This window comes from Salminus brasiliensis, chromosome 21 (genome assembly GCF_030463535.1).
Source record: "Salminus brasiliensis chromosome 21, fSalBra1.hap2, whole genome shotgun sequence".
NCBI classification, from domain to species: Eukaryota; Metazoa; Chordata; class Actinopteri; order Characiformes; family Bryconidae; genus Salminus; species Salminus brasiliensis.
In genome coordinates, this window is record NC_132898.1 from 540,612 (window position 1) to 554,780 (window position 14,169).

General features: G+C 45.0%; 3 protein-coding genes across 3 annotated transcripts in view; 1 reads left to right on the top strand and 2 right to left on the bottom strand.

Moving 5' to 3' along the window:
- rpl29 (ribosomal protein L29) overlaps positions 1 to 14,169 on the bottom strand; it is a 210,900-nt gene that overhangs the window by 165,093 nt on the left and 31,638 nt on the right. The window lies entirely within an intron of this gene.
- Positions 286 to 8,763, top strand: cdk4 (cyclin dependent kinase 4). Its single transcript, XM_072665903.1, is given in 8 exon segments — positions 286 to 487; positions 490 to 580; positions 2,231 to 2,366; positions 3,851 to 4,018; positions 4,175 to 4,284; positions 4,624 to 4,674; positions 4,763 to 4,898; positions 5,935 to 8,763. Coding segments are annotated over 8 exon segments (906 nt in total). The 5' UTR covers positions 286 to 363; the 3' UTR covers positions 6,025 to 8,763.
- Positions 9,336 to 12,129, bottom strand: LOC140543101 (tetraspanin-31-like). Its single transcript, XM_072666121.1, has 6 exons — positions 12,067 to 12,129; positions 11,574 to 11,741; positions 10,818 to 10,898; positions 10,547 to 10,687; positions 10,138 to 10,248; positions 9,336 to 9,842 (listed from the first exon to the last, which is right to left on the bottom strand). The coding sequence occupies exons 1-6, from the start codon at positions 12,127 to 12,129 to the stop codon at positions 9,771 to 9,773; spliced, it is 636 nt and encodes a 211-aa protein (XP_072522222.1). The 3' UTR covers positions 9,336 to 9,770.

Consider the following 14,169-nt stretch of genomic DNA (forward strand, 5'->3'; position numbering starts at 1 on the left):
TCAAATGCTCTACAGTTCCAAAATACACCCAAAAAAAGTCGATTTAGCTGTGAAAACATGCAAAAACATCGTTTAATATGATAAAAATCTACTAATAACATGTAAACCTAAAACTAGGCATGCCTATGAGTGTGTTTGTGTGTCTGTGGCAGACCTCAGGAATGTTGGGTTGACTGTCACTTTGGAAATGCACACTCTACAGCGCAGCGCTTGGCCCGAACATTTCTTGCCTAATATTAATCACCATTTGGCGTAATGTGACTCTGACAGGTGTATGAATGGACCAATAGAAATGCTTATGTTTCCTGTAAAGCTGAAACCCAGCCTTCTGATTGGCTCTTTAACTGCCTCCTTTTGCAGGCCATGACCCAGGAGGGTGGGATCCAGTATGAACCAGTGGCCGAGATCGGCGGTGGTGCGTACGGGACGGTGTATAAGGCTCGGGATACGCAGAGTGGGCAGTTTGTGGCCCTGAAGAGTGTGCGCGTGCAGACGGACCAGGAGGCCTGCCGCTGTCTACTGTCCGAGAGGTGGCCCTGCTGAAGAGGCTGGAGCAGTTTGACCATCCAAATATTGTCAAGTATGAAAATACACACACGCACCCTATCTCACACATTAAAGCATCATCCTGTATCAGCTCCACCTTAAACCAGCAGCTTCAGGATCATGCTGATGCTCCACTGACTGGCTGGAACAGGGAGAAGGGCGTCTCCGTCATTCCCACTCCGGGCCGGAGTGCTGCTGCTGCTACTGCACTATGGAGGTTTGGTGGTGGAGCTGCAGGAGGAGAACCTCTCTCCAGAACTGCTGTGTAACGCTGCAGAACCCATAGAGTCATATTAGTGTAAAATCCTGTAGTATTACTCTACCACCTCCGCCCACATGCTGCTCCACCTTCAGATCAAGCTTCTGCAGCTCTCACACTGTCCAGAAATGCACGTGTACAGCTGTCCATGTTTTCCTCTCACGCTGTAGCAAAGCTCCCTCTTGTGGCTGGGTTCAGTCGTTTCTTTGGAAGTGTCTTAAAACACAGCGGTTGTGATTATCGGCCTTCTGATTTAGTCTCCCTCACGTCTGCCGGCTGTTTCCCCTTCTCCTCAGTTCTCCCATTGCACGTTTGAGGGTTGCTGAGTTGGATTGTTCCGACTGGGTCGCTCTGCCGAGTATCCGATATATATCCGATATATATGTCTCAAGAAATGTGTGTTTATATCGTTTGTTTGAGCTGCAATTGCACCAGGGATCACAGCATGCTGCCGTGCTCAGTCCAGACATGCAAGAATGAGCTTTAAATACGTGGGTCGAAGTGTCGTAAACTTTAAATATTTATTTATTTATTTATTGATCCACAAACATTTTCTCTTACACTCCTTGTAAGTTTTGGCAAGTGTAAATTTGTGTTTTATGCCGATAAACTGGGGCAGTGGTGTCTCAGGGGTAAGAGCTCTGGGCTATTGATGACAGGGTTGTGGGTTCGATTCCCGGGTTCGGCAAGCTGCTATTATTGGGCCCTTGAGCAAGACCCTACACCCTCTCTGCCCCCCCAGGCGCTGAAGTTGGCTGCCCACCGCTCTGGGTGTGTGTGTGCTTACATGTGTGTGTGTTTTCACTACGCGAAGGACACATTTCACTGTTTACAGTGGTCGATACCTGTGCCTTTACCTTAAACTAAACTGTTCCGAAGTTTAGTGCGCCCCCTAGAGGTTAAATTCTGCTGTCTGTAACTCCGCCTCTATTGATGATGAAATGGTTTCCGTGTTGGGCGGCGACCTTCTGAATGTTAATGCTTCTTCTGGTCGCCTCGCTAAGCCCCACCTCCACACGCTCCTTATCAGCATGCTGAGAGGGTGGAGACCCACTGATATTCAGGGTGGACCTCCTCTTTAATCAGCTGAGTGTGGCCGTGCATCGTGACTGACCGGTGAGACCAAACTAAAGCCATTCCGGCTTCTCGCTGGGAAAGTGGGCGTGGTGTTGGTGGTTGTTTTTTGTTTTTGATTGTTTATTTAATTATTTGTATATTTTATTCATTTGGCCGCATCAGGTTGCTGGTTTAACGTGCTGGCAGAACGCCGGAGCTTGTGTAAATAACATCAAGGAGACGTATTTCTGTTTAAATCAACAGACCTTAATGACCTCGTAATAAAGGGTCGGAGGATGGTATGGTCTTTTAAGATCTGAAACTATAAATTGGTGGGTTTTTGAATTTCCCCTTTCTCCTTCCGTTCAGGCTCATGGACGTGTGCGCCACACTGAGAACCGATCAGGAGACTAAAGTCACTCTGGTGTTTGAACATGTAGATCAGGACCTGAAGACGTATCTGGAGAAGGCTCCAGCTCCAGGACTGCCTGTTAGCCGGATTAAGGTAGGGGAACCTCAGGAGAGCACCCAGATCATGGTGTGGAGATCAGCACTGTGGTTAAAAACTGAAAACCAGTTGTTGAGTGTGTCTGCAGGAGGGAGGGTCTCTCATGGTTTACTTTGAGGGTCTTAGTTACAGTAGCAGTGTGTGAAACTACCTCCACCATGTTTGAGAGCTAGCCAGGCTTAAGTGCAGCTTCCACTGTGCGCTGAAGCTGATCTGCTTCTAAACTGTGCTCTATTACGCCACCAAAAGGAGATTCAGATAATATAGGGGTGCATTCTGGGATTTCTACACACTCCTCAGCCACCACACACACTCACCATGAACACACACACACTGTAATGGTACAGAAACAGGGGTACAGTATTCAGGGGGAATCTGGAGGAACAGCTGTTTCTATGGGAAGAGGAGCATCATGTGCTTGAGCTTGTTTATCCATATCAATAATAACAATAATCCTTTTAATAAATGGAAAGTGAGGCCGGTGATTTTGCTTCCCATGCTGGCGATGATGTTGAAGACCGGAGCGGTGTGGGACGGAGGGATCACTGGAATCTTTGAGTGGGGAGTGGAAATTACTGCCGCTCCACTCCACTCACATTCTCTGAATGCCAGAGTCCTGAATTAAAAACTTTAAAGCGTAATGTAATAAATAAATGGCCTGATTTTAATCTGATAAATCAGTGCTAACACGCATGCATACATACACTATATGGACAAAAGTATTGGGACACCTGCTCCTTCACTGTTTCTTCTAAAATCAAGGCTATTAAAGAGTTTCTCCTGCTTCTGTTGGAGTAACTGTCTCTACTGTCCAGAGAAGACGACTTTCTACTAGATTCTGGAGAACCATTGCTGTAAGGATTTGATTGCATTCAGAAACAAGAGTGTTAGTGAGGTCAGGATGTTGGATGATGGTCGCCACCCCACCTCATCACCCCCAACTCATCCCAAAAGTGCTGGATGGAGCTCCTCCACCATCATTTCAGAGAACACAGTTCTTCCACTGCTCCACAGCTCCTCAATGCTGGGGGGCTTTATACCCCTCTAGTATGTCTGCCGCTGCTGGTAGACCCGTATGACCGTGAGCTTCCACACACCTGCAGATTCCCCTCCTTCCTTCACACTATGGTCTTTGGCCACGACCAAATGCAGTCACTCCTTTTAGCCAATCATTAACATCTGCTTTGTGACCCATTTCCCACACATCCACACGAGACCCTCACTGTACTGCACCACCTCTTCTCCATCTGTGAGTCCTGTCAGTCACCCTGCAGGTATTTACAGCCCCATCGTACTTGTGCAGCGCCATCTGCAGGAGATCCAAGTTGCTACCACCATAATACCACAAGTTCAGTCTGTTGGGTGTGTATATTTGAAAGTCAGCTGTCTGCTCTAAAGACCCACAGACCTGCCCGTCCTCGTGTACTCGTGTCCACAGTTTGTTTGATGGTTCTCCACCTTTGTGCTTGTGGTTGTTGAAGGATTTGATGCAGCAGCTGCTCTGTGGACTGTCCTTCCTGCACTCCAATCGAGTTCTCCACCGGGACCTGAAGCCTGAGAACATCCTGGTCACTAGCAGGGGTCAGGTCAAACTGGCTGATTTTGGCTTGGCTCGCATTTACAGCTGCCACATGGCACTCACCCCAGTGGTAAGACACGAATCAGTAAGCCTGTCTCTGTAACTACACCAACCAGCCAGAACATTAAAACCAGGCAGGTGGGAAATGGTGTATCCGCAATTAGTATTGAACACCCTGACCCCCCCCCCCCCCTTTTTTAATTTATTTATATATTTATTTTTTTAGGTGGTTACGTTATGGTACCGTTCCCCAGAAGTCTTGCTCCAGTCCACCTACGCCACACCTGTAGACATCTGGAGCACCGGCTGCATCTTTGCAGAGATGTTCCGACGCAAGTGAGTTTTGTTTGTGTTTTGTTTAGGGTTCATAAGCGTCGGATGGTCCCAATTCTGCATTTGCCGATTTAAGCTGTTCTTATCAGTAATCAATATCAATCAATCGATCAGTAATCCAGCTGTTTTCCTGCACATGCACATTATATTAATGATCCGGGTTGAAACTAAGCTCTGTAGGAGTTCCAGCCGTACAGGTGGACGGAGCGATGGTGCGGCTGGAGCCTCTGTTTATCCTCGTTTCCAGGTTCCTGCTAAGTACTGACATCTGGTGGTCTTTTAAATGCACTGCTGTTTCTGGTGCTTTTTGGTGGTCCTGACTGTGTGAACCTTGTGTTTCAGGCCTCTGTTCTGCGGAGAATCAGAAGTGGACCAGCTGACGAAGATTTTTTCGTATGTATCTGATCTGTACTGTGATGTATCTTACCTTCCTTGTGTGAGGCCTTTTTTCACTGAGCGCATACTGTTCCCCACCACACAGTGTCATCGGCCTGCCAGGTGAGGAGGAGTGGCCTACTGACGTCACGCTCTCACGACAGAACTTCAGCCCCCAAAGTCCCCAGCCAGTCACAGACTATGTTCCTGAGATCAGTGAAGATGGAGCAGACCTTCTGTTGGTGCGTTCTGCTTCAGTACTGTTTGCTTCATTAGTGCTATTAATGTTTTTTGTTTTTTTATTGCTTTAAAAGCTTATTTTTAATAATATCATTAGAATGTGTTCAGGATTCTGGGAAAAGAAATTCAAGAATTAATATCTATCATTTAGTTTATTTATAATATCAAAGATGAGCTGATGACTTTTATACAGTAGTATCCAGTGCAAAGCCACAGTAAAGTGAAATTCTGTTGCATGTTTATTAAAGTTAACAGTGAAACAGGTTTCAATTTTAATATCTTAAAATGAGGATTTTCAGAATTAAGAATTCAGGATTCACAATAATGGCAGAATCCGATCACTGTTTGAGGATCACTGCTTTCAGATAAAATGATCACTGTAGATCAGCTGTTGGGGAATAAAGCTGAGATGTTGAGATATTTATTGACCTCCAGAAGAGCAAAGAGCAAAAAAAACAAAACATCTTACCTCGTTTGGAACCCTGTACTAATGTACTGTTGCTGAACCCGATGGGTGTAGTCTCACAGTTCTGCAGTTTAGAAGCTGCAGATTAACTGAATCAGATATCTGCTCAGAAACCCTGAGTGAATTCCTACACCAGTGTTCACATGTGTTTATGCTGGATAAAATGTGCATAACTATATTTAGAGCCTCAGAAATGCTGTACAGAAGGACCATCTCCAGCTTTTCTCCAGATCCAGCACTCGAGTCAAGTCCAGAGGCTTTATGGTTTCTACTATATACAGAGTACACAGTGAAGCCTAACGGTGCTCCTCCAGGACACAACAACGCACAACACAGTGCAGGCGAGACCCTGAGTTTAGATGAGGCAGTGTAAATAAATGAGACAGACTGGGACAGTAGTGGGAAGTAGGGTTGTGTATAAAATGTGTATACTGTAGTAAAAACAGTTAGTAGACAGGTTAGTGTGATCCTCCAGCAGCTATTTATAAAATCAATAACCTCAGAAATGCAGTTTTAAATTAACTTGTTTAATTAAAATACTGTTTGTTTGTTTTTTGTCTCTGTTTGAACAGAAAATGTTAACTTTCGACCCGCTGAGAAGAATCTCCGCGCTGAACGCTCAGGAGCACCGGTTCTTTTCAGAGCACGCTGGTAACTCCTAGAACACGATGGCTGAGATCTCTGCGGTTCTGCGGCGGAAATGCACGTAATGTACTTGCTGGTTGCATCGGTGGACAGTTTGCTTAGCGGCCACGTGGGTTCCCCAGTCAAACAGATACCCCGGGACGTAAGCGGGTCGTGGTAACCATGGAAACTGACTCCCAAACTTGAATGTTTTGTGTTTGAAGACGTAGTGCGGCGGAATGTTTGTACGTGAAGGGTAGATTTATTTTCCTTTCTTTTGTTTTTAATAACTAAAATCTGATCAGTTCAGATCTCTCTTCATAACAGAGGAGACCCATGCTTACATTATACTGTCCAAAAGTATTCAGACACCCGGTGTTTTCTACTGAAATCAAGGGGACTAGTTTTTACTTCAGTAACGGCCGCTAGGTATTGGAACATTGCTGTGAGGATAATTTGATTGCATTCAGCCTGAAGAGAGTAAGATCATCAGGGAGGTTAGGTGCTGATGTTGGTTGATCAGTTCTGACACATTAAAGCAGCAGAACTCCCTCTTTAAAGGCCCTGTCTGGATACTTTTGGACATGTAGTGTATGGAAATGGTAGCCTTTGGGCTGACAGTATTCAGTGGGTGAGTGTAAGCATTAGACTTCCTTTAGGACCATCATTTACAGTCCTGCCCAACAGAAGCATGATCTCGGTTATTAGTTGTTTTTTGTTTTTTTCTTTTAAAAATAAAAGTCCTCAGTGGTGAAACCTGAGCTGCTAAAAGCGTACACCATTTACCGATCATCAGATAATTTAATAAAGAATGTTCTGAGGGAATTTCCGAGACAGGATTTCCTGACTGAGCGTTTAAGTGTAAGGGATGCATTTGGAACCTCTCCTAATGTTCTGCTTCTGTTTAAGGCTGATTCAGGTGGGCTTAGTCCCAATTTCTATGTTGCCATCTGTAGATACGCACATTGACCGTGTCTGATATCAGCATCGACATTCCCATATCGGTGCATCCCTGCTATGTATACCTCTCGGGCACACTATTTTAAGAGTTGATGATTTAGAGAAGCTCAAACAACAATCTTCTAACAACCTGCACTCTTTAAAAGGGTTCTCCTAAGCGTTTCTATGGTAAAAGCAATGTTTTAATAAGGATCTGGAACCATTTGGACACTTAAATGACTGTTTGCCTGATTAAAGGGTTCTTCACATTGGTGGAAAACCTTGTGCGGGTGGTTTCCGGGTGGTTTTCAGGATTTAGTGTTCTGAGGTGTTTCTGCTGAAACTCTGATCGCTTCCAGCGGGGTTAAGGTTAGTGCTGGTTTAGGCTTTAGGGTTTCGGTGCAGTGTAGCGCTCTGCCTCATTTAATAGATATTTATTAGAAGGTTGAAGATGAGCATCTCCAGACAACTCTCAAAATAAAACTTTGCCCTCCGAATTCACATTACTGACCAACCATTTCATTAACTGTATAAAGCGCAAGGCCAGCTAGTCCGGTAAGGCCTGATGCGCGACTCCGTTAAGATACAATTCACTGCCATTCACCAGTATGCAATTCTAACACTGTGAGCGTCGAAGTGCCCGAAATCTTAGCTGTTTTCATTATGTATTTTAGATGATCTATTTTTATAAAGAGTTGATCAACAGGCTACAGTGTGGGATTGTGCACTGCACTGCCCCTATCGGTAACGGTAATCAGTATGCATGAGTAAAAGTAAGCTAAAGTGCATTCCTCCCTCCGAACACGTTTTCCCTGTTTAACGGAGAACCACCAAAATTCCTATGTGAGCTGATCTGATTTCAGAGGGGGTTCAGAGTGAATCTGAGCTTCACTGTAGAGAAACTGACCCACTCTGATCTCTGTACAGTGGAGGTGAATGGAAGCAGGCATCTGAGTTTTATATGGAACGATGATGATGATGATGATGATGATGAGGGTAAAATAGTAGAGAATCTCAAGTAATCCAGGGACTACTTTCTGTAGCCGCACTACACCCTGCAGCATGTATCCCTCCACCATTTTAATTATCTGATTTTAAAAGCAGGTTCTAGAGCCGAGCTCTTCTCAGAACTCTGGTAGAACCGTGTCTCAGGCATCAGGCAGCGTCTTCATCACCATTAGGTGAAGAACTTTCTGTGAGGAGCTTTTATTAGAGCTTCAGACGTCTGCTTCCCTTCACCTCCACTGTAGAACATTGTAGAGCTTATCTAGAACCTCCACTGTAGAACAGCTCTGACGGTTTCACACTGAACCGCCCTCTGAATGAGCTTGTTTGTCTTGTGTACATAACTAGGAAAATCTGATGGTGTAGAAGTTGGAGGTGCCTCCACTCCTTCAGCACAGTTGTGTATTCCTGTTCACGAACACCAAGTTTGCGATTCCTCTGGGCCAAAATGTTTGTTTCAAAGCAGTGATTATGGACCAACAGTAGGAGGATTACCATGCTTTTTTTTTTTTTTTTTTTTTTTTTTTTAAATAAAGATCTAAAACCATATCCAGGTGTTTTTTATGTTTTAAAGGAGAGTCGTTAGCCTCTCCTTAAGGAATAAGGAATATGTCCAGTGATTTTTATTTCCGTGTGAGTTCGGTCAGTAGGTGGTATTTCTGTGCCTTCAAGTACGTGCTCGCATTCAGGTCAGTAAGAGGCGGGAAATGTGGAACTGGTCCCAAGTGGTTGTTAATCCTCTGTTCTGTCCTTCCAAACTGAGTTTTGTATCACTTTCTGGACATGTAACACTTTGATGTTGCTAAACTCTATTAAAAGCTGTTTATGGTTTACAGGCGTCTGTTATTGATCATATTAAATATGGCGGGGAGTAGAGTTTGCAGTGATGCGGCGCGGCCATGAACACTGCCATAAAACTGCAGAATGCCATAAAACTGCAGAACCATGTGTGGTGGAGCAGTCTAATGCGCTGTCACTATGGCCCGGGAGGTCATGAGTTCAAGGCCCAAGCCAATGGCGCTGTGTTTATCAGCAGCCGAAGTTTAGGAGGGTTCAATTGGCTGTGCTTTCTCTCCAGGTGGGTAGATGGTGCTCTCTCCCCTCATCACTCTTAAGCGATGTTGGCCTGCACAGGCTGGTGCTGTGGAGCTACGGACGATTGTCTGGCTTCGGGTCGGAGCCCTTACCCTCCAAGTGTCAGGAGTGCCTAAGCACATGATCCTACTAAAAAAAACTCTTTTTATTTACTCGGATTTGGGGATAAATAATAATACTAATAATTAAAAAAAAATTAACAAATAAAAAAATGGTAAAATGTGATGTTTTATTCATTTCAAATCCCGTTCATTTATTTTCTGTAGGACATTTACTCACCTATTTACAACTAATCATCAACAACAACATTAATTGATCTGAGGGATTTGATTGCATTCAGCCACAATTTAGAGCATCCGTGAGGTCAGGTTCAAAAGTATTGGATGACGCTCCGTCCATCGCGCCATCGATGCTCCACAGCTCGATGTTTGGGGGGGGGGCTTTATACTCCACTAGGCCACACCTGGCATTGGGGGCACGGTGACCTTAGGGTCATGTGCTTATGGCTGGTCCTGTCTGCGTCCCGTTGTATCGGTCAGAGCTTTTTCTGTGGAGATTATACAAGCTGTGTGAGGAATAAGAGCAGCCAAGTGCTGTCTGGATACTTTTGGATACGTTGTATGTGATGGAGGGCCATATAGGAAAATATTTGTCATATCTGGCCTCATCTCGTAGCATCTCGAGGTACTTCGACCTCCTCTCTGGCTGGGCTGTGGACCACTGGTTTGGTCTGTAGTGGCCCTGGTTAGAAAGCCGCAGGGCTGAGTTGAGGGTCTTTCTGGTTTCTGTAGCGAAGGACCAGCCACACGGCCAGGATCTGAAAAAAGACAACACTACCAATCACACACATACACACCTGACACCAGGTGAAATGGAAAATCTGTTTAGGGCCCCATAAAGGCTTGGGCCGGCCCTGGTGGCAGCGTATAGAACCATCTGTGGATGTTCCAACATCTAGTGTAAAGCCTTCCCAAAACAGTAGAGGCAACTCCCTATGATAATCCTTGATTATGGAAGGACATATTTGGGTGTCCACATACTTATGTCAATTTCAGCAGATCGTAGACTGAAATGACCGCTCTAATCTGGGAAAAACAAGCAAACAGACCAACCAGTGAGAAGCTGAAGACGAGTCCAATGCCTCCCAGGATCTTCAGGGTCTCCCCACCGTCCTGCAGGAGCAGGTCCCCGCACTGGAAACACTGCCCTCTGACCTTACAGGCCTTAGAGAGACAGAGAGGACACATCTTTCTTAAAGGGCCCCGTATCCTACAACTTCCCTCTGGTTTTTGTTTTTTAAATTTTTTTTATCAACCACGAAAACATTTTTTTATTTATTACTACTCTTTATGTAAATAAGCTCTGCTCTGATTGGCTGCCCTGTATTAGTATATCTGATTGTAAAAAGAAGTCAGAACTGAAACTGTTTACAGTCAGTGTGAATGGGTGGGGTTACACTGTGGGGCAGGCTGAATTGGGGGGCTACATTCCTGTGTATGTGTTCAGGCAGCGGGTACGTACAGCGGTACACATCCCGGCGTCCAGGCTGAACTCCTCTCTTTTCTGAGTGCTGTTGTTCAGACCACAGCAGTCCAACCGCCGCTCCAGAGACCTTCTCACATCACTGCTCATCCCTGCCCACGACTTACTGAGAACTCTCTCCTGCGTTGAACCACACACACACACACACACACACACACACACACACACACATATACACATGAGGAAATCCTCTTGTAATGCTGATCTCTGCAACAGTGGAGAAGGAGCACACCGTGTAGCCTTTACTTGCCTGCTGTTCCCGGCTGAAGGCGAAGCAGGAGCAGGACACGCCGAACTGGAAAAGAAACACTAGGAGCAGGATGAGCATGTACTGCAGAGAGGAATCAAGGAACGTATAAGAATTCATAACAACAGAGCTTACAAAGCTTTATAACTATTAATATAAATATTCAAATAAGTAATATTTAATAGTAACAGTGTACAGTGATGTCCGTAAATATTATTATTATTATTATTATTATTATTAATATTACAGATTTATGGATGAGGATCAGGCCTATATTAAGGGAGAGGCTTTAAATAAACAGTAAATCTGTCAAATAATTCATTTCATATAAACCCAACCAGAAATGTTTAATTGGAGACGTGGACACACAGTAGATCTGTCTCTTTAGAACTGTCCTATTAAGTTTATATATACATCCTTATGCAAAAGTCTGGGCACCCCTGGTTAAAAAGCATGTTTTGTTGATTTTCTAACAGTAAATTTGTGAACATATTTAAAACACAATTCCTCTTTATTCACTATAAATATACAGCATGCCCTCACTTTTATACACTCCACATTTAATGCAAATACACACTCATTTTGCTTTAGGATGTGCAGAAGACCGTTTAGCTCATTTTATACATGAAGACAATTCAAAGCACTTTTTTCTTTAATAAGACAGAAAATAAATCAGAGAAAAGAAAATAAATATAAAAATGTGGCTCTTTGGTGGAAAAGCTCACAGAGTTACGTGGGTTTGCTGAACATAAAGGATACAAAGAACAGCAGGATCTGGTGGTGTCTGAGGGTCCCCATGAGTCCCACAATGGAGATAAGGAGCAGGAGGACCCCGAGCACGATCACCCCGCTAGTGATGTTTATGCTAGCCACTAAAGCGAAGCCTCTGCTCCAGGCGGCCGCTCCGATCAGAAAGCCAGCCAGCACCTGAGGAACAGCAGACACGGCGTTTACACGGCTAAGCGTAGAGCTGGAGGAGCTGCTGGATTAGCATGTGTAGCCTCCAGCAGGGTTCTGCAGCTCAGTGTACAGCACAGCCAGTTTACTTAATTAAACTCATAAAAAGCACCATGATTAATGAATGAGCTCGACTGTGTGTATTAACCCCAGATCTGCACCGCTATGCTGACTGTGCTGAGCTGTGGCTCCTTCCCGCTTCAGGAGCCCGGGGCTGAATGATGAAAAGTGAGGAGGCTGGAGGCTAATTCTCAGGCCTATCCAGGCCAATCCTTTCAGCTTGAGGTCGACTCACCATATGAACCACGTTTAGGGCGCAGAGTAAGTTCCTCGTACGCTTGAATCCTAAGCTCGCCATCGCAGAAGCTTTAAATCACTGTCCTGAGAACCTGAGAAATCCACAGAAACGGCCGAGCCTGAGCTGCTGGGATCGTGTTGGTGTATAACCAGCCGGAGAGTCCCAGGCCAAACTCCTCCGAGGAGTAAAAGTCCACAGTCATAAACGAGGACGGCGCTCGGGTAAAGGGTGGATCAGCGCTCTGCTGGGAAGGAAATAGCAGTAATCAATGCTGTCGGGGCTATGATCAGACAACCGGGGCTGACCAGGTGTTCACGACGTCAGATGTTTCAGTCAAAGATTATAATTAAGATTAATTAAGATTTATTCAGTTCCAGATCCCCAACTGTCTATAACTCCCCCGTCACATGATGCTACACTGTATTGACAAAAGTCTTGGGACACCTGCTCATTCAATGTTTGAACTAAAATCTTGAGTTCTTCTGCTGCCGAGGGAAGGCTTTCTACTAGATTTTAGAGGAGCATTGCTGTGAGGATTTGATTGCATTTAGCCAAAAGAGTGTCAGTGAGGTCAGGGTGTTGAATGATCACCCCACATTATCCCAGACTCATCCCAAAAGTACTGGATGGAGCTCCTCCACCATCATTCCAGAGAACACAGTTCCTCCACTGCTCCACAGCTCCTCAATGCTGGGGGGCTTTATACCCCTCTAGCCCACGCCTGGCATTAGATGTGGGGCAACCGATCAATACCTGACCGTTACTGAATTCCCTGTGATGTGAATGGATCTATGAGATGAATCATCTAATCCCTGGTTTGACCTTATTTTGGAGAGTCTGATATTGTTGTATATGGCTTGGAGGTTATCTAGTCAGGGTGTCTGTTAGTGTTGCCATGGTTACATCCATGTTTCTTTTGTACCGTTATTCTCACACTCTCCATGCTGGTGTTAGATGTGCACACACACACACACACGCACACACAGATGTATTGTTTGTTGCTCTTTATATAAGCAGGAGATTCGGCTATGAGGAATACACTTCCAGTCTGGCTCTCTGGTGCATGTAATCATGACCCTATTGGCTCCATGCTGCCTAATGTCAGGTGTGGGCTAGAGGGGTATAAAGCCCCCCAGCATTGAGGAGCTGTGGAGCAGTGGAAGAACTGTGTTCTCTGGAATGATGGTGGAGGAGCTCCATCCAGTACTTTTGGATAGGATTAGTTGGGGATGATGAGGTGGGGTGGTGATCAATCATTCAACATTATGACCTCACTAAACTCTTGTGGCTGAATGCAATCAAATTCTCACAGCAATGCTTCTCTTCCAAAATCTAGTAGAAAGTCTTCTTATCTGGACAGTAGAGACAGTTACTCCATCAAAAGCAGGATCCGCTCTTTAATCCCCTTGATTTCAGAAGAAACAGTGAATGAGCAGGTGTCCCAATACTTTTGTCCATATAGTGCATTTTCAGGAAGAAGAAAACTGCAACCTGATAAGCTGTTTAATGATGTTGATTTGTGTTTATCTAAGATCCCGTTTGGGAGCTTGTTTCTGTTCGTGAGTGCCTGAGTCTGAAAGTGCATTCTGGGAGCATACTGCGATTGTAGTCCTGAGGCATTGTGACACTGTGAAACCCTAATTTCAGGGTGTCCTGATTGGAGTAACAGGGCTAATTGGTATAAACACACAGGCACACACAGGCCTGGGGAAAGCACACCGGCAAGATGCATGAGTAATGTTGTGATAATCATATTAGTGATCCTCAAATTCTCAAAAATGGATTTAGCTGAGACCAAAACAAGCATCAGTCAGACACACACACACACACACACACACACACTGAAATGCAGAGCTGGATCTGATTGTCACCTTAGCTGTTAACAACATACAACAATATAAGAGTCTATAAGTCGCAAAGGCCCCCATGCCCGATGCAGAGGGTGGGCTAGAGAGGTATAAAGCCCCCCATCATTGGACTGTGGTGCATTGGGCTGAGTTCTCCTGAGGGATGGAGCTTCCTCCAGTTCCTTTGAGATGTAGGATCCACAACTAATCATACAGCATTCCCAGCCAGACCTCTCTGATGCTCATGTGTGGC